Source organism: Pseudonaja textilis, chromosome 1 (assembly GCF_049901715.1).
Source record: "Pseudonaja textilis isolate UNSWEBS1 chromosome 1, rPseTex1.2, whole genome shotgun sequence".
Taxonomy (NCBI): Eukaryota; Metazoa; Chordata; class Lepidosauria; order Squamata; family Elapidae; genus Pseudonaja; species Pseudonaja textilis.
Genome location: NC_141990.1, coordinates 80,868,186 through 80,886,845, shown reverse-complemented (window position 1 = coordinate 80,886,845; position 18,660 = coordinate 80,868,186). Strand labels below are relative to the sequence as shown.

Genomic DNA, 18,660 nt, shown 5'->3' with positions numbered 1-18,660 from the left:
GGAACACAGGATAACCTTCTATTGGAAGCCCTCGATTGAAAACCATAATTCTTTTGCTAAGCAAGGTGATCATTAAGTGAGTTGCATCTGATTTTACAATCTTTTTGCTGTGGTCATTAAGTGAATTATCACAATCATAAAGTGAGTCGTGGAAATGTTAAACGAATTCAGCTTCCTCCATTGATTTTGACTGTCAGAAGCCAGCTGGGAAAGTTGCATATGTAACCCCGGGGTGCTGCAACCATCCTAAATACATGCCAATTTGACAATACACCTGAATTTTGATTATGTGACCATGCGGGGAGGGGGGGAAACAGCAGTTATAAGTACAATAAGAGGTCATAGGTCACTTTTTAAAAGTGCTGTCATAAGCTCGAACAGTTACCAAACCTACAGTCATAAATCAAGGACTACTTATATAGAAGATGGAAACTTACCTATTATATTCTTTAAATAACTGGGAAACCTTTGCAGAATAGGTGCTCAAATCTTTGGAAAACCGGCAAAGATCATTTAACCGAGTCTTAATATCATCATTAATAGACTCTGCCTTTGTTAGGGCATCCAGAGTTTCCTTTATAAAAAAAAAACCATAATGAAAAATTATAACATAGCATAAGAGCTCTCACCATTTACATATAAACTTTTAAAAACTTTGATAGGATAGCAAAGTGCAAGGGGATGCTTGAAGTCCAGCACACGATCTGACTTGTTTTAAGGGAGGCACAGTCAGTCAAACACATTATCTAAAAAAGCAAATTGGATACCAATTCTTAGATAAAACTCCTGGTTTTAAAAATTGCAAGTCACCTAGGCAAGTTTTATTTTTTGGTAGATAAAATTCAGACATATATATTAAGAAAATGCTTTTTAAACTGCCTTTTAACAAACAGAATTTGATTAATCATGGAATTTCCTATGGGAATGGGCATATAGACTACAGTGATTATTTTTCACTTGAAGCAAGTAAATTTTTATTGCTTTTTTGCATGAATTCTGGTCATGTTTTGTTGTGAAAGAATAAATTCATGAATTGATTAACTAAATGTTCAGCTGATCAATGGAATCAGGTTTGAAAGTATGGAGATAGCCAATTAGCTCCAGTGGTTAATGCAGAGGTCTCCAAACTTGGCAACTTTAAGACTTGTGGACTTTAACTCCCAGAATTCTCCAGCCAGCAAAGCTGCCAAGTTTGGGGACCCCTGGGTTAAGGCATCAGGCTAGAAACCAGGATCCTGTGAGTTCTAATCCTGCACTAGGAACAAAATCTGGCCTGGTGACTTTGGGCCAGTCACTCTCTGTCAGCCCAATCTACCTCACAGGGTTATTGTAGGAGAAAAATAGGAGGAGGAGGGAGTATTAGCTGTTTGTCACCTGGAGTTATTTACAAAATTAATGAAAGTAATTATTCAAAGGTTCAGTAAACCCTCTCAAACAAAAGAAAGTTAAAATAAAGTCAAACTCTACCCTCCTAAGCATTTTTAAAATCACATAATAATCCTGGAATCTGTTGAATAAAAATAATAAACCACAATTTTCCTCTATTGGCCATACATATATATGATAAACACAGTAAGAAATTACAAATTATATTCACAATTTAAAACAGTTAGGACATTCTCTTTTTGGAAACAAAACACTTTTAAGGAAGAAATCTTTTAAGGAAGACAGTGTAACTGCAAAATTGCAGCTTCTTGAGACTTTCTGTATTGCTCCCATCTCCTTCCTCATCCACTGCCAATTATCTTTAGGCAAGTTGAAATGAAATCTCATGGTTTTAAAATTGGTTAATTGGAAAGGAGTAATGGAATAAATTATCCTGAAACCAATATGAGATTTAATCATAGTTTCCTAATTCCAGCTCTGATCAAAACCATGTTCTTCCAATGTTCTTTCCATGTGGTGCTCCCCCCATTCTAAACTGAAGGCCTCTCTCTTCTGGACCCATGAAATTAGAGAAGCCATTACTGAACCAATGTTTTAAATGGAATGAAAATCGTTTTAATTATATAAATCGTTTAGGAACTTGTGATGTAGCCAAGTATTTTCCACATTTTATTTTATCATTAAAGGTTAGCTTGATGCCAAATCATTGCTTTTACAGGTAGTCCTCAACTTACAGTCACAACGACCACAACTGAACCCAAAACTTCTGTTGCTAAGGAAGGCAGTTGTTAAGTGAGTTGTGACCCCTTTTTTGACCTTTTTGCTACAATTGTTAAGTGACTCATACAGTCATTAAGCAAATCTGGTTCTCCTCGTTGATTTTGCTTGTCAGAAACCAACAGAAAAGGTTACAAATGAAGGTCATGTGACCTTGGGTCACAGCAACCATCCTAAATACACGCCAGTTGCCAAGCATCCTAAGTTTGATCATGTGACTATAAGGATGGTGCAACGGTCATAAGTGTGAGAACTTGTCATTATTTCAGTGCTGTTGTAACTTTGAATGAACATTAAACAAATGTCCAAATATAATTTTCTCCCTAAGAAGAGGAAGATTTCAGTCCAATTATCATTGGCTGGGTGTAATGCTCTCACACTTTAATTTTTAATTGAACTGTAGTTGAAAGGGAAATAATACTTTTATACACTATCCTGTATAAAAGTATTATTTCCCTTTCAACTACAGTTTCTCTAGCAGAGTTCAACATTCCTACAATACTTCCTTGTGCTTCGTTTAAACTCCAAAGGAGTTTACGGAACATTTCTTATGAGCAGGAAGCAGGAACAGTGAGGGCAGCTGTAGAATTTGGAAAAACAAAGAGCACCCATTGCTATCCCACAAAAACCAAGCAAACTAGTAGAATATATTTTAAATTACATTCAGACTAACAAAAGAAGCCTTTTTTCACCATACAAAAAGACTTATGCACACCATTGAGTAAAGCATCTTGGAAAACTGAGTTACGTAGGCTTCTATACACTTATTTCTGCTTCTGCTAAGGGGCTCTACTTTTTTAGTTTTTAAAAGAGCATTGAAATGCAATGTGAGTACACACAGGAAGCTGTGAAATAACTCCACAACATTACTAACATCCTGCAGTTTTATATGTAAATGCAGGTGTTTTGAAACTGTAATGACTAAGACTACTAACTACAGTACTTAGCAGCTGGCACATTTTGCTTCGAAACATTCTACTTTCTGAAACTAAAATACATACAACAAAGAAAAGTAAAAACGTAGGTGGAACAAGCACAAAGTGTGTTATCTTCTTTGGAGAGTTTGTGCCAGTCCAGTGCTGCAATATATGAACTTTTCAGCCAAGTGGTCATTTAAAGTTCTCGCTTTGCAGTACTTGTGTTCTGCACTGTTTTTGTTTGAATGAAAACTCTCTTCTGACCATTAGCAACTTCTCTTTCCGCAACCCCCCCAAATATCAAAGTGTATGACAGTCTCAAACAGAAAAAAAGCATTTTACCTTTTCTCGGTGCCAGCATTCAACTAGTTCTTGGTCTGTGTGCTTACTGTCCAGAGGGGTCAGGCCTTCAGACCAGGTTGCTAGCAATGTGCTGAAGTGTTGCAAGGCCTCCTCCAGAACAACAGCCTGAGCTGCAAACTCCTGCTCTGACCAGGCCATCTGACTCTCCAGTTCCTGCAGCCTGTTTCGGGACTGGAAAGCATTGTCTTCCCACTGCTTCCAGTCGGACTGGAGACCCTGCATTTCGGCGTCCATGTCTTTGCCCCCTTGAACGCTTGTGTTCTTTTTCACGGCAGGAGCCAGCGTTTGGATCCTGTGGAGGCGACCCTCACCAGTCTGTCTGGAATCTATCAGCTCCTGCAATGGAATATCACCATGGTAACCGAAATGGCCGGGATCCACTTCAGCCGAACAAGCAAAATGCAGCATTTTTACATAGCTGTGAATTGCTCATTTCACAACCGCTGGCAGTTTCACAAAAAAGTGTGAAACTGTGCTAAAATGTAAGGGAAAAGTAAAAACAGAAGCACAGCCAGAAACAAAACAAAGCCAAACCATATCTAAACAAACAACAATCAACTTTAAAAGATACTTAAGAATCCAACGGGAAGTGGGGGTTGGGGGGGGTAACATTTTCTAAGAAGTGCTGTACTGAGTTGGATTTTATTAAAATAAACAAGGTATCTGGTTGCTTTTAGAAGTGTCATCAATTTAACTGAACACTTTTGATCTATAAGTTTAGAAGAAGCAATGAGGGATATAGCAAAAATATTTAAGCAAGTCAGTCCACAATTTAGTATCATTATTTTAGTGAGGAAAAAAAATGTTCTTATGTTAAGCATTTTATGTAGTACTTTGTTTTAGGTATTAGATAGCCAACATTGCTACAAAATGCTACATGGCATATAAACTGGATTTGGGGAGAACAGTTGTTTCACAGTTTCTTCTGTATTGCTTTATAATTGCCATTTTGATAGACTAATTATCATTGTTTACCTGCAGAGGCAATCCTTATAAATATAATTAAATAGAACCATGTGCTCAGCTGAATATATTAAAAAAATACGTTGAATTTAATGGTGATTTTCTTTGGATAAAGGAGTCCTTCCATCTACGGGTAGTCCTCAACTTACAACTACAATTGGGACCAGAATTTGTACCGCTAACCAAGGCAATTGTGAAGTGAGTCATCCCTGATTTTATGACCTTTTTGCCATGGTTGTGAAGCAAATCACTGCAGTTGTGAAGTGAATGACATCATTGTTAAATGAATCCAGCTTCCCCCATTCACTTTGCTTGTCAGAACTGGCTGGGAAGGTTGCAAATTATGATCACCTAACTCTGAAACGCTGCAACTGTCGTAAATTCATGCCGGGTGCCAAACAGCCAAATTTGATCATGTGACTCTAGGGATGCTATGACAGTTACAAGTAGCCACACCCACACCCAGTTTAGCAAAGGGGGGGGGGAAATCATGAGCAAAGGGGGGAGGGGAAATCATGATATGTCACGTGACGATGCCAAGATGAGGCGAGTTTGATACCCCTGTAATGGAGGAATCCCACTGGCATTTTTTTGTGAAAGTCCCTCTTTCTTGTTCCTGTGGAAAATATTACTGAGAGAAAGAGAACAAGAAAATTCAGTGCCTTCCATTCTGCTGCAGGAAGACAGTCAGAGGAACTAAAAAGTGCCCAATCTAGTTCTAAAGAAATTAGATGGTTTTTTTTTTAATAATTAAAGCTCATTATGCAAACTTGTTTACCCACATGTACAAAAGTTAATGACTAAACTATTAAATAATTTCTCACATTGATTTTGGCTAATTTTTTCTGTATGGCAGACAAATCTCCTGATGTGTCTGACCAGCGGTGAAGCTCTTCTTTTGCTGAATGAAGCCAATCGGAAAATTCATGTACTGCATCAAGGTATAACAAATGGTCTTTTACAATATCTTCAGCTATTTTCATTTTTTCCTGTAAATCAAAAGGAGACTGTTCAAAACTGAGTTTAAGGAACTGAAACAATTCCTGCTTGATGCAATCAACCCAGGTTTGCTTATTTGAATATAGTGTGAAGAGAAGTGGTTTCCTAGCACCATTATTTTTGTCTAATTATACTATTGGTTAAAAATCACTAATATCATCTAGAACTTTGTACACTTCAAAATTGATTTAAAAATATTATAAACACTGCTTCCTCGGTCCCACCAGAAAGCAACATTTAAGGGAAGGGGCCCAGAATTTGCCCACCTATCTGATCTTGTATCATCTCAGGATGAAATAGAAAATTTGTAAATACTAACTCATTACAGTCAAGAAGCTTTTTACTCCTTAGCCATTCATTCTCAGAGACTGTACCGCTTCTTTCTTCATTAGACCCTGGAAATTTTCTGAATGTATTGATAGTTTTCCAGAATTGTAACCGCTGCATTGGCTAAGATATTCTTTGCATCTTTCTTCTAAGTTTGAACTGATAGCTTTTCAAAATGCAGTTAAATGTCATAAAACAAATGACATACAAGCATTGGGTTTCCCTCAATATTCAATTCTCTGTTCAATTTGTGATCTCTCTTCTATTTTCTTCCTGCTATCTGTTCTATGCTCGCCCCCTTTCCTTTGTTATATTTTAGTTGTTTTCATGATTTTGACCCTACTTGTTTCATTTTGGGTGATAGTTATGTTGGATTTTTGCCATTTTTCCTATGAGATCTCTAGTTCTATTTCAAATCAGAGATCAGAACCACGATTACAAATGACTGGATTGAATTTATAAGTTCAGCTGATTTTTTAAAAAAGCACAATACAGTTTAGCATAATGTGGGAATCCTGCCAGATTCATTGGACCTGTTTCATAATTCATGTAATTGTTTTGACTGTATAATTATATTAGCATACGTTTTAACCTTTAAACCTTCTTGATTAACACTTCTATAATTCTGGGTGACCTACATATTACAAAATCTTTACCTTGGCAACTGTTGCAATATTTGTGAATTGTGTTTTCAATTCCTCTTGAGCAGTTTCTCCAAAAGAATCATCCTGTGTTTTCTCGTGCAGTTCCCTGGCTTTTACTATGAGCTGGTGTAGGTCATTAGAACGTTCTTCCACTTCTGAAACAATAGCTTGGAAGCAATCCAGCTGGGAAAATTTCTCTTTCAGGCCATTCTGAGGTTCCAAAGGTTCTTTCAATTTGTGATCTGTTGAATCTAACCATTGGTCCAACTGACTTTTCTTCTCCAGGTGGCAATTCCACTGATTTATGACAAACTCCAGCAAGCTTAATATAACAGAAACATAGAAACCAAAAGATGAAAAGTTCTTAGGGAAATAAATTGAGTTTAAACATCAAGAATGTTGCAAAATGTATGCCCCAGTATGATTTTGTTTGTAGATAAGCAACCATAAGGAGTATGGGGGAAGGAAGAAAAGGCTTTCCAAATGATTGCGGATTTGAAGGGGTTCACTAAAACTTTCTGCATATTTTATATAAAATAGTGCCCTCCCACACTTCCTTCTCTTCCTTTTTCTTAACAATATTTCTGTTGGCGAGAGGGGAGAATGAAAAGTAATACTGCAACCTCTTTAATTCATTCTTCTCAATGCTGGATTTGAGATGATTCTTCCAGGAGCTATCCATGTCTTACATTACACTTTCCAAAGATCCTAATTTCCTCTAGTAAAGAGGAAAGTACAGTCAAATGAAAAAGAGGCAGGAAAAACTTCCTTTATGAATTTCCCCTTTTCATTAATCTTGGGTTCATTAATCTTGAGCAATTCATTATTATTTCATAAAGTGCCCTCTGAATGAAAAAAAAAATCAGAATGAAAAGCAACAACATAAAGGTTTACCTTTGACAGCTCACTGAGGTGCTGACAATGCTGCCCCATAGGTCTTTTAATCTTTGCAGCTGGCTCTGAATTACTTTCTGTCCCTCTTCATTACTCGTCTTAAGGGTTTGTTCAGCTTTGCCAATGGCCATGTTCAACTTGACCTCTCCTTCTCCTTTCATTAATAGGATTTCCTAGGACACAAAAATTCCAAGTTAATACTTTACAGAGAAAGGGAATAACTATCCAACATCTTAGGATTGTTTTACCTGTTCTGCAGGTATGACAGATGCAAAATGTTTTATCCATGTAGCTTTTTTCATGGGAAATATTGTAACCTAGATTTTGCTTTGTGTTGACTGTTCCTTATAGAATTATCATTATTATAAAACTATGTAGGTATTTGCTATTATTAGAGGCTTATTAGTGATCTTGAAACACTACTTTGGGAATAGGTGGGTTGTTGGTGACAAAAACTCATGGATATTTTCTTATTTGGAAATCAATATTCGATTGATATTTTACCACCGATGATTGTCATCATCTCTGATGATCATAAACATTTCATGATGACATTTAAATTTCTCTGGTGTTAAAATGATGCCATTTTTACTCTTTAAAAATGCTTCATGTTAACTTTTATGGAGATATAACAAGACTGCAAAATGAAAGTAAATATAAAGGGCAAAGTAGAAACATTTGATGGAAATATAATTTAACTACCTTGTTTGTTTGATGCTTGTTCATTTCCTGACTTTAACTCAAGGTGATGAACATATTCAACACACCTTCCTCCTCCTATTTTCTCCACAACAATAACCCTGTGGGTGAGTTGGACTGAGAGAGAATGACTGGCTCAAGGTCACACAGCAGGCTTGAATGCCTGGTCTTGGCTGGTCAATTACTGATTCTGAGAAACAGTCCCAGTTTTACCTAAACTTTAGTTAAAATGTTATTAAGACAAAAGTTCTTTGAAGTCAGTTCTTCTACTCTGTTGCTATTTTACCTGAATTTGGAGGTGTCGTTTCTCCAAGGTCACTTTGTCCCCAAGGGTGCCTTCAGCACGGCTGAGTTTTCCTTGAACATCCTTCACCCAGGTCCACACATCCTGCAGAGCCTCTTCCAAAGTCTGGTGGTCTTGGAGAGCTATCTGAGCGAGCCGCAGCTTCTCCTTTACTTCCTTAATTAAATTCTGATAAGCAGAAAATTGCTGAGAGGCCAGACGAACCTCCATTCCAGTACTGTAGTCTTTCTCACTTAAAAACTGTGCCTTTTGAGAGAGTTTATCAAAGGATTCTCTGAAGAAAAAATGTGAAATGTAAAAAAAAACACCTGAGTTATAAATGCATCTATAAACATATAGTTCTGAGTATAGACAAATCACGCAATTGCAGAAAGATATTTGAATACGGTTCAGATATGAAAGCTAGTACGTAGCTTCACACAAAAGATAAAATCGCAATCATTACAATCATAAAAAGTTGGAACGTCCTAGAAGATGTTAAATTCTATACCCAGTCTCTAATATGATTGACTGACTCTCAGGTAACTTAAATTACTAACTTGCTGTTTTATTTAATGTGATTAATTAACAGCAACAATATAAGTATGTCAGTTGTAATCAATACAGCTGAAAAAGTGGCAATCTGTGCTTTAAATGAGCCATTATGAAGAAATCACCCTTTTTCAAAGATTCTAGAAAAAACTTGTATAAAATTATATGCCTCACATTCAAATATGTGAACTACTTTCACTTATTTCTCAATAGAAAAATGTGAGTTGTCTCTTATAAAATAGTTCATTATTAGAACCAAATTCAAGCCGCTGTTATTTATGGAATTCTGTAAATAATGAAGCTTGCAGAATTATAGTTTTCTGCAGCTGTACTTCAGAACAGCTGAAATACACAAACAGAATGTAGGGTAATTGTTATAATTGTATGGCTGATGAAAAGAGAAGAATTAATTAATAAATATGCTTTTATACCTTGCAAGCAGAAGTTCTTCCAAAAAGGCTTCTATCTTCTGTACCGCATCTTTCTTGTCTGGGATGTGCTGTTTGTGTTCCCCTAGAGCTTCTGTGTTTATCCTTTCTTCCTTTTCATGAAGCCATAAACTCCAGCTCTTGCATTGGTTCTCAAAACTGTAATAAAACAAGCAAATAAAACAGTATCACTATTGTTGGATAAATACAGGATGCAACATGCACCTACTTCATCTAGATGTGTCTTATCAAGAACACCAATGTTTTGAACAACCCTGACAAAAACATACTTCTCTGCAGCTGTAAGTATTCTAAAAATACTTAGCAAGCATCTAAATATGGCAAAGCAAACCATGAGAATTACTGTAACTCTGGAACTTTACCAATTCTAAACTGGCACAGTGTGCATTTATTATCACAGTCAAGGAAGAAACTGAAGACACTGCAAAGATTATTCCCAAAACATTCAAGCAATTAAACTTTCATATGATAATTATGTGAGCAGCAAAGTAGATCCATTATGCTTCTATTCTTCTACTACGAATCACCAACAGCCCCATCTCCCTCCTCCAGTGGATTTAATGGGTGTAATGCTCTAAATAGGGTTGCAAATCATGCAGAGATTCTGAAAAGCAGGAGTTTCATCTCCAAAAAGCAGATGGCAAGAAGGATGCCCAACAACAGATTTCCAGTCAACCTTCAATCTGTTTCTGATCATGTAGAAATGAACATTCAATACTACCTTGTCTCTGTAAAATTATGCATTTTACTGAAAATATTACCTTCTAAATATCACTGAAATAAAAAATGCAATAATACCAGAGGTGGGGTATTCAGCAGGTTCTGACCAGTTCTGGAGAACTGGTAGTGGAAATTTTCAAGAACTGGCAAATATCACCTCTGACTGGCCCCGCCCCCATCTATTCTCTGCCTCCCGAGTCCAGCTGATCAGCTGGGTCTTCTTTTGTTGCCCTGCACAGAAGAAAGGAGCTGGAAAGCAGGTTAGCGGGGTGGAGAGGGAATGGGGATTTTGCAGTAACCTTCCCCTGGAGTGGGGAGGGAATGGGGATTTATAGCATCCTTCTCCTGCCACTCCCACAAAGCCACCCCACCAAGACACACCCACAGAACCAGTAATAAAAAATTTTAAAATCCCACCACTGAATAATATATCTTACAGAACATTGACACTGCTACTGTGTTGGCCATTAGTCCCTTTTTTCTAATTATATGCTAAAACTACACTTGAAGAAGGCCAGACAGAAGTAGTAAAATGAATGTGCAGTCCTTACTGAGACTATTTTGTATTTTTACTGTTAATTTAGGTGTAGCATAAGGAACATATCTACTGTATATACTGCATAAAATATGGCTAGCTGAAACTTACCTTTCCCACTCTGCAATGCATTCTTCCAAAGCTTGTTTATCTTTCAAACATTGTTTTAGAAATGCTTCAAAGTCCTGATGAGCTTTAGATATCTGTTCTTGAATACTATTCACAGATGATTTAGGCAAGTAAGTACATAGATTTTCTCCTTCCTGGCAGGCTGACTCCAGTTTAGCCTTTCCTTCATTAAAAGAGTCTAGCACTTTCTGAGTAAAACAAATATACAAATTTATAAGGGTAAAGAATGATGAGAAGGCAAATAGATTTGAAGAGACTTTATATCTAATTTTTATTTTATATTTAACTTTCAAAAAGAAAAACTACAAAATCTACACTATTTATCTATGCATGTAGGTAATTAATCTATGCTGAATAATAATATAGTAGCAATAACAGAAATATTTGATTTGATTGAAATTGATTTTTTTTTCAGACTGGACAAATGGGAAACAAAGTGGCAAATTATTTATGTAATTTGATTTGTGGCAGAATAAATAAATAAGTACATCCCAACAATAGGCTTTCTTATACGTTTTCTGCATTCAAGAAACATTTTTTTGAATTGCACAAACACTACTAGTGTTAGCATTGTAAAAATAGCTAATACTATAATTTTTGTGGGTTACTGATTTTGATTTTACCAAATTAAAAATGTACCTTTCTAGTACTTACACTTAACAGTTAAGTTTTATATAACAACTAATAGACCATAATTGAAATTATATAGATAACATTTATTAATGTACAACTTTTCAATGATGAGAAAGTATCTGAAATCCCAGAAGCATTTATGATTTTTCTATATTATTATTTTTTCCTGTAACTTCATGGCGGAGTTGATTTCTAGAAACTGCTGGGACCAGTCTCTGCAGTTTCTTGGTAAGTTTTGGGGAAATGGTTTGTTTTTGCTCTCTTCCTAGAGCTGAGAGAGAGAGAGAGATAGGTTAAAGTTCACCCAGTTGGCTTCCTGTTGAAGGTGGGACTAAACTCAGAGTCTCCCAGGCTCTGCCCTAGTTCCTTAATGACTATACCAAACTGTACACTACACCAATATTATAAGAAAGTGTTAATATTTTTTGAACAACACTCTTGGTTTGGATCAGGATTCTATGAAATAACTATAAAAGGTCATTAATAATGCATACTGTCTCTTGCACACTGTGATGTAAAGTCACTGTTTGACCTTTGTAAGATAGTGATTTGACAACATATACATCAATCACAAAAAGAATTGCTCAGTGATTTCCTAATATTATCTAGAAACGTCTGCAAGCTGAGCAACATGGCACTCACTCATTCCTGCAAACTTACCTGTAGTTTGTGGAGTTTTGCTTCAATAGCTTTACTGTCCCCAGTTGCAATATTTATATCTTTTATTGCAATCTTCAGATTAGAATACCATTTTTGAAATTCCTCCATAGATTCTTTTTAAAAAAAGGAGATATCAAGCATTATAACATAATACAGTAACATTGATTTATATATTCTATACTTAAAATTCACCAAGAACAGTACAACAGTACAATGGTTCTGGACTCACAAGATCTCACAATAGCCTATGGAAAAGATAGCAAGAGACTGCAGGTGGTAGCTTTCCAAACATAACTAACAGAACAAAATGAAAATAAAAGTTAGGAAGTCACAGGAAGCCTAAGATGATCTCAGGAATTCAGAACAAGGAATAGGGAAGCCATGATATAAGAAGTTAAGTAGCCAGGATAGAATTCTACAATTCATAGAGGAAGTGGAAGCATATTGTCAGAAAAAGAAAGGAAACTTGTCCATGGTCACCTATATATACTCAAACACTGAAAGCACATGTTTCCATGCATGCATAAAATATACCCAATATTTGTGCTTGCTCCCATCCACATATATAATATTAGTAATAGCAAGGATACTTTTTCAAAATTACTGTTGTGTCCATGAAACCAAGCAGTAGAGGACTTGGAAATATCTATAAAATATACTTTCTATAACAGGAATTGTATGAAAACCTAACCCCTAAATTAATTCATGATATAAATGGAAACTTTATTCTAATACTGGCATATTTGTTTCTAGCATACATTCCTGTGGGCTAGATGATTCATATATTAAACTCCATGAAAACTCACGTAAGAAATGTTTTTCTAGGGACTCCTGTAAAGAAGCCTGTGTTTTCAAACTCAGCTGATTCACAGCTTCATACTTCTTTATCAGGGACGTTATAGTGCCTCCGAGAGTTTCCAACTCCAAAGATGGATATTTGCGGCAGAGACCATTAAGCATTTCCTGTGTAGAATCAAAATTGTTCTGCTGTTGGCGAATTTCCTTCTGTATTTTCTGAAGGAACAATGATATCATTAGAACATTTAGATACATTATAACATTAATTAAACACTGTTTTATTGACTGTCTATGGAGATTATCAATCATCCAGGTCATGGTTGTTCCAAAGGTGCTTTTTCCAAAGACTTTCTTGGTATTTTTATTCAAAAATGTTTCACTTCTCATCCAAGGAAAAAACAACTGAAAATGGAGGAAGTCCTTAAAATACTAACTAATAGCCAAAGCTTAGCAACTACTTTTAAAAGAAATGTTGATGGATCTACTTTGCCAAACTTCAAGATAACTAAGTCCCAATTCTTTGTGAAAAAAAATTTTGTGCTAAAATTTCTAGTCAGGGCAAAACTGGACTACACACAAATTGAATAATCCCTAAATCTGGGGGAATCAAGCAGTCCAAAGTACTGCATTTTTAATTAAATAATGGTCCTGATCATGTTGACATATCTATATAATGTGAACAGAAGAACACTTTATCAAGCGCTCTTATTTCCTCAGTCTGAAAGTCTAATTTTTCTTGGAGATTGAGGAAATTCACAAACAAAAACAAAAAGTGTATTTTTTTGAGGTAAATACATTTTGCTCAAAAGACATTAATTACAGTCATGTGGTCGGGGACATTTTAAATGATTTCAGCACAGACTGTTAAACTCTGACCTCACTTTTTTTTCTTCCCATGAAATGGCAATTAACCTCTAATGGATAAATATTTCAAATAGTGGATTTGTTCACTATTTGTTCTAATTTAAGGGGTTGATAACAAAGTGAATGCCCCATATTTTTATTCCAATTTCCTCAACAAGTTGTTTATTAGTTTTATGCTACTTACATTGACTGTCCCAAGATCTGATGGAACCTGACTATGAATGCAGTTTAATAGTGATTCTTCTGTATTGACAAACCAGTTTTCCATCTGAGTAATAAAGTTATATAACTGTGTCTTCTGAGAATTAAAATCTTTCAAAGTTTCTTTAGCTTTATCATACATTGTTTTGCTGTGCATTATCTTCTTCTTTAAATCAACATCTAAAAACTAGAAGTAAATATAGATACATTAAAATATTAATAAAGACTATTCCAAAATAAAGTTATAAAAGTGGCAGTCATATGATAGTAAGGTATATTTGCATTGTTTTGGTGAAATACAAACAAATAGACAAACCATCCTACTAAAAGTAAAAGAAGAAATTTTTTAGGCCAATTTTAGGCCTGATTTAAAAAAAAAGGTTTTATAATATAATGATGGTTCTTAATCAAATATTATAGCATATTTTTCAGTCCACAAGTAAAATGACTTTGATCAGGGATGCATATTTTTATATTTTTATAAAAAAATAAAATATATTTATATTATATTTATATTATTTTTCTCTGCTCTGCCACACAGCATTAGATGGTTTGTCAAGCTGGTAGTTTGTTGTGAACTTCAGTTCTATTCTTGCTAAAAATTTGGAATACAAAATAAGAAAAGTCACTTTAAAATGTTCCTGAAAACAAAGGGAGTTTTATTTGTCATTGAATCAACCCTGATATTTTTTTTTCTATAGACAATGAAATCAACTTTTCTAGCACTTTCTATAAGCCTAGAAATTTATAGATACTTATCAATATGGCTAATCATAAACCAAGTGGAAAATCATTAGAGTTCACTTGTATCTCTTTGCTATCAAATATATATGCGTGGACACTTATTAAATAATGTACAAGATGTATTGATTTATTTACTTTTGAATTTCTAATAGTTTTTGTGTATGTAAAAACTGCCACTTTATTTTTAAGTTTCCCATTTTGCTTCCAGATTGGTTTTTGAGAAGGATCATTGGAACTGAAATGGGCAGCAAATAAATTTCATAAATTTATAAATGAATTTGATTACAGTGCTGGAAATTATGCATATACGATATTGTTTCATACAATGCTTTTTTTTAAAGAAAATTTTCACAACAAGGCCATGTATAATAGAAGAATCAAAATCAGTAGCTATTTCCTAGAAGAGATTATATAATGGGTAAATTCTGTCTTTGAATATAATCTTTTAACTGGAACATTTCTAAATATATTTTTATTGATTTAAACAATGCTTATCAAATACTCCAAATAAATGCTTATCCAGTACTCCAAATAAATTGTAGATTACAAAAGCCTTAACATCACCTTTGATCCAATGGATGAACAATTTATACTTCCTCTAATATAGAGTTGTTGGGGAGATTTTAAAGAGTGAAATGAATGCCTCAGCTCTGCAGAACTTACATATCTGAACTCTTACAGAAACATATCAATTTTGCCTTTTAACCCCTTTTTCTACAACCCTAAAAAATAGCACGGAAAAAGGTTCCTGGCCAAAACCATGTCCAGTGTAGGAGATAACCAGACTGAATGCAAGGGAGGGGTCAAATATGTCATCGGCTTCGAGTCTTTTTGCACCCACAAGAAATTTAAGTCTTACCCAACTTGAATTCCACTGATTCTTATTTACCACCTATTTCCTTTGACCTTTAGTAGATCAGATTCATGTAGAGAGCATTAGTATACAATAAACCGATATTCATTTGAACTTTTTGGACTCCTGATTTCCTGGACTTGACACCCCTCCTCCACAATCAGAAAAGCCTATCTTACCAGAAGAATTGGAGGAAGTTCTTCTGAATTTACCACTTTTTTAAGCTCATATATGTTCGAAGTCATTTTCTCCAACTTCTCTTCTTTGTGCTTCACCTGAGACTGCAAAGGAACACATGTGGGAAATGAATGTCTCAATTTGTGTCATATGTTAACATTTGCCATTATTCAGGTAAGGAAAATTTAAAAGATTGCACTTGGAATATAGCAAATATAAATATTTTGTTCCTGGCACACTGTTGCTCCAACTGAAAGAAATACAATGAAGAGTTATACCACTCAGGGTACAGGTAGTCCTCACTTAATTATCACAATTGGGACCAATAACTCAATTGCTAACTTAGATGGTTGTTCAATGAGACATCTCTTGACTGCAACTTGTGATTTTCTAGTGCTGGTTTCCTCATTAATGTTGCTTGTTGGGAGCTGGCTGTGAAGTGCAGAAATAGCAATGAGGTAAATGTGGGACATTGCATAAAAAACTGACAGTTGCAAAGAATCCAAGTCTCGGTCATGTTACCAGAGGAACATGGCAACAATTGTAAGTGTAGGGTGCAGTGTAAAGTTACTTTTTCAGCACATTGTAACTTTGAATGGCCAGTAAAAAGAACAGTGTTTGTACTACTCTGTAATGCCTCGGTAAGACCACACTTGCATCCAGTTTTGGTCACCATGATATTAAAAAAGATGTTGAGCCTCTAGAAACAGTACAGAGAAGAACAACTGGAGGCTGAAACATATGAATAACAGTTGCAGGAATTGGCTATGTCTAGTTTAATGAAAAGAAGGACTAAGGGTGACACGAGAGCAGTGTTCCAATATCTAAAGGGCTGCCACAAAGAAAAGGAGCTCAAGCTATTCTCCAAAGCATCCAATGGCAGGACAAGAAGCAATGGATGGAAACTAATTGAGGAGACAACCAACCTAGAATTAAAGATAAATTTCCTGACAGTTAGAACAATTAATCAATGGAATGACTTGCCTCCAGAAGTTGTGAATGCTCCAACACTGGAGGTTTTTAAGAAGATATTGGACAACTATTTGTGTGAAATTGTATAGGATTTGTAGACTGAGAAGGGGGCTGGACTTTCTTTTTACAACTAGGGGCAATTCTGCTACAAAAATATAAGCACATAGCTTAGACTGTCTACTTATATTATACTCCATTCTTCTAATCTTAACATGTGCTAAGAATTTAAAATTGGAAATAATAAATATTGTGTATTATGGCACCTGAAATTCATCCAAGAAAACTTCAGTTCCTTGACAGCTTGCCAAGTTGTGTATGATATCATTTGACTGGGAGATGGCGTTGTTGCACCATCCTTCAATATTATCACGGATGGCTAGTATGTCTTCCCACAAAGTCACGGTAACGCTCAACTTATCTATATTGTCTTCAATTTTTTCTGAAACCTGTTAAGCAGTGAAAGAGAGCACATCATTTCATTCTATTCCATCCACTGTAGCTTGCAAGCTACTCATTTCCATAGAGCTCTAAGTAGTTTACATCAAGTGATAACAATATTAAAAAAATAATAATCTACAAAACAAACATTCCCTAATGGCACTACCTAACAAAGGCAAAAGGAACATGGTGGCTCATTGGCTAAGACACTGAACTTGTTAATCAAAAGGTTGGCAGTTCAGCAGTCAAAATCCCTAGTGCCGCATAATGGGGTGAACTCCCGTTACTTGTCCCAGCTTCTGCCAACCTAGCAGTTCGAAAGCACGTAAAACTGCAAGTAAAAAAATAGGGACCACCTTTGGTGGGAAGGTAACAGCGCCTTCGGCATTTAGTCGGCTTTGAAATGGAGAAGATCACTGCTCCCTAGAGTCTGAAATGACTAGCACATATGTGCGAGGGAACCTTTATCTTTACCTTTAACAAAGGCAAGTCCATCTTAATTGTCTCCTTATGAGAAATGTCATTAAAACTCCTTGAATACTTTCCTAATGAGAAATGTCATCAAAACTCCTTGAAGCCCAGCAAGGAGAGGAATCATCTGGATGTCAGGAGGGTGGGACATCGCTTATAATCAACTGCTCTAGGTTTAGCTTGGGTCTAGTTTTACCCATCCAGACTCTAGTAGCTTGTAGGCAACTGGTCAGAACATCCACCACATTGCCTGTCCAGTGAGGGTGCAGAAATGACTATCACACAGTGGTTTTACATAGCAAGGGAGAAAGGATCAAGTCCTATTGGGCCCCAAAGCTGAGGGCCCCAGAATCTCTCCTCCCTCCATTAGCAACATGATAATTAGACTATTATTTGATTAAAGAACTCTCAATTGATGGAGGTCATGAGTTGTCATTAATTTATTAACTATTTGGTGAGGCTAACATCTCCCACCCTGGTCACTGGAATATTGTTTATGGTTGGGTAGATGGTATCATTTTCACCATATGTGAAAAAGACATATGTGACAAAAATTCCCAACTACACTACTATTAAATTTCAAAATTGCTCTAATTCTTAAAATTTTATAACACTTTTGTAATCCAATTTCCCAACTAAACTACTACTAAATAAAATTCTTCAATTAACTATATTCTAAAATAGATGTGTAATTGGTGCCTTAACTATGAATTGGGAAATTAATAATAGAAATGACCAGGTTCATAAACACATTTCTCTTAATTATGAAAAGAAAAACAAACTTATTTATGTTAAATTTGAGCCACAACATCACAAACCACATAATTTTATGTGAAATACAGAAAAAACAAAAAAAAATATTTCCAAATTACTCCTGCAAGAGTCAACTTGCTAGTAATTATACTCCCAAGATACTGACTGAATGTGTGTTATACTATAATATCCAAATTCTGTCTAAGAGAAAAGTTTTTTTAGAATAAAGTAAAGGTAGTCCTTGAGTTATGATCACAATTGGGTCCAGAATTTCTGTTGCTAAACAATGCACTTGTCAAGAGTCCAATTTTACAACCTTTTTGACATAGTTCATTACAGTTGTTAAGTGAATCCATTTTTTTCTTGTCAGAAGCCAGCTAGGAATATCATAAACGGTGATCACATAACCCCAAGACACTGCTACTGTCCTAAACATGTGTTGGTTACCAAGTACCCAAT

The 18,660-nt window shown here is 35.5% G+C and overlaps 1 protein-coding gene across 2 annotated transcripts in view; it reads right to left on the bottom strand.

Annotated features, from left to right (window-relative positions):
• SYNE1 (spectrin repeat containing nuclear envelope protein 1) overlaps nucleotides 1-18,660 on the bottom strand; it is a 212,762-nt gene that overhangs the window by 154,493 nt on the left and 39,609 nt on the right. For both annotated transcript variants that reach the window (XM_087939369.1, XM_087939379.1), the window contains exons 29-41: nucleotides 16,803-16,985; nucleotides 15,570-15,671; nucleotides 13,777-13,980; nucleotides 12,737-12,944; nucleotides 11,931-12,043; nucleotides 10,620-10,825; nucleotides 9,236-9,391; nucleotides 8,256-8,547; nucleotides 7,271-7,443; nucleotides 6,389-6,698; nucleotides 5,231-5,395; nucleotides 3,423-3,779; nucleotides 438-574 (exon numbers count right to left, since the gene is read on the bottom strand). In XM_087939369.1, the coding sequence (XP_087795495.1) occupies nucleotides 438-574; nucleotides 3,423-3,779; nucleotides 5,231-5,395; nucleotides 6,389-6,698; nucleotides 7,271-7,443; nucleotides 8,256-8,547; nucleotides 9,236-9,391; nucleotides 10,620-10,825; nucleotides 11,931-12,043; nucleotides 12,737-12,944; nucleotides 13,777-13,980; nucleotides 15,570-15,671; nucleotides 16,803-16,985 (2,606 nt within the window). The remainder of the gene's footprint in view (nucleotides 1-437; nucleotides 575-3,422; nucleotides 3,780-5,230; nucleotides 5,396-6,388; nucleotides 6,699-7,270; nucleotides 7,444-8,255; nucleotides 8,548-9,235; nucleotides 9,392-10,619; nucleotides 10,826-11,930; nucleotides 12,044-12,736; nucleotides 12,945-13,776; nucleotides 13,981-15,569; nucleotides 15,672-16,802; nucleotides 16,986-18,660) is intronic.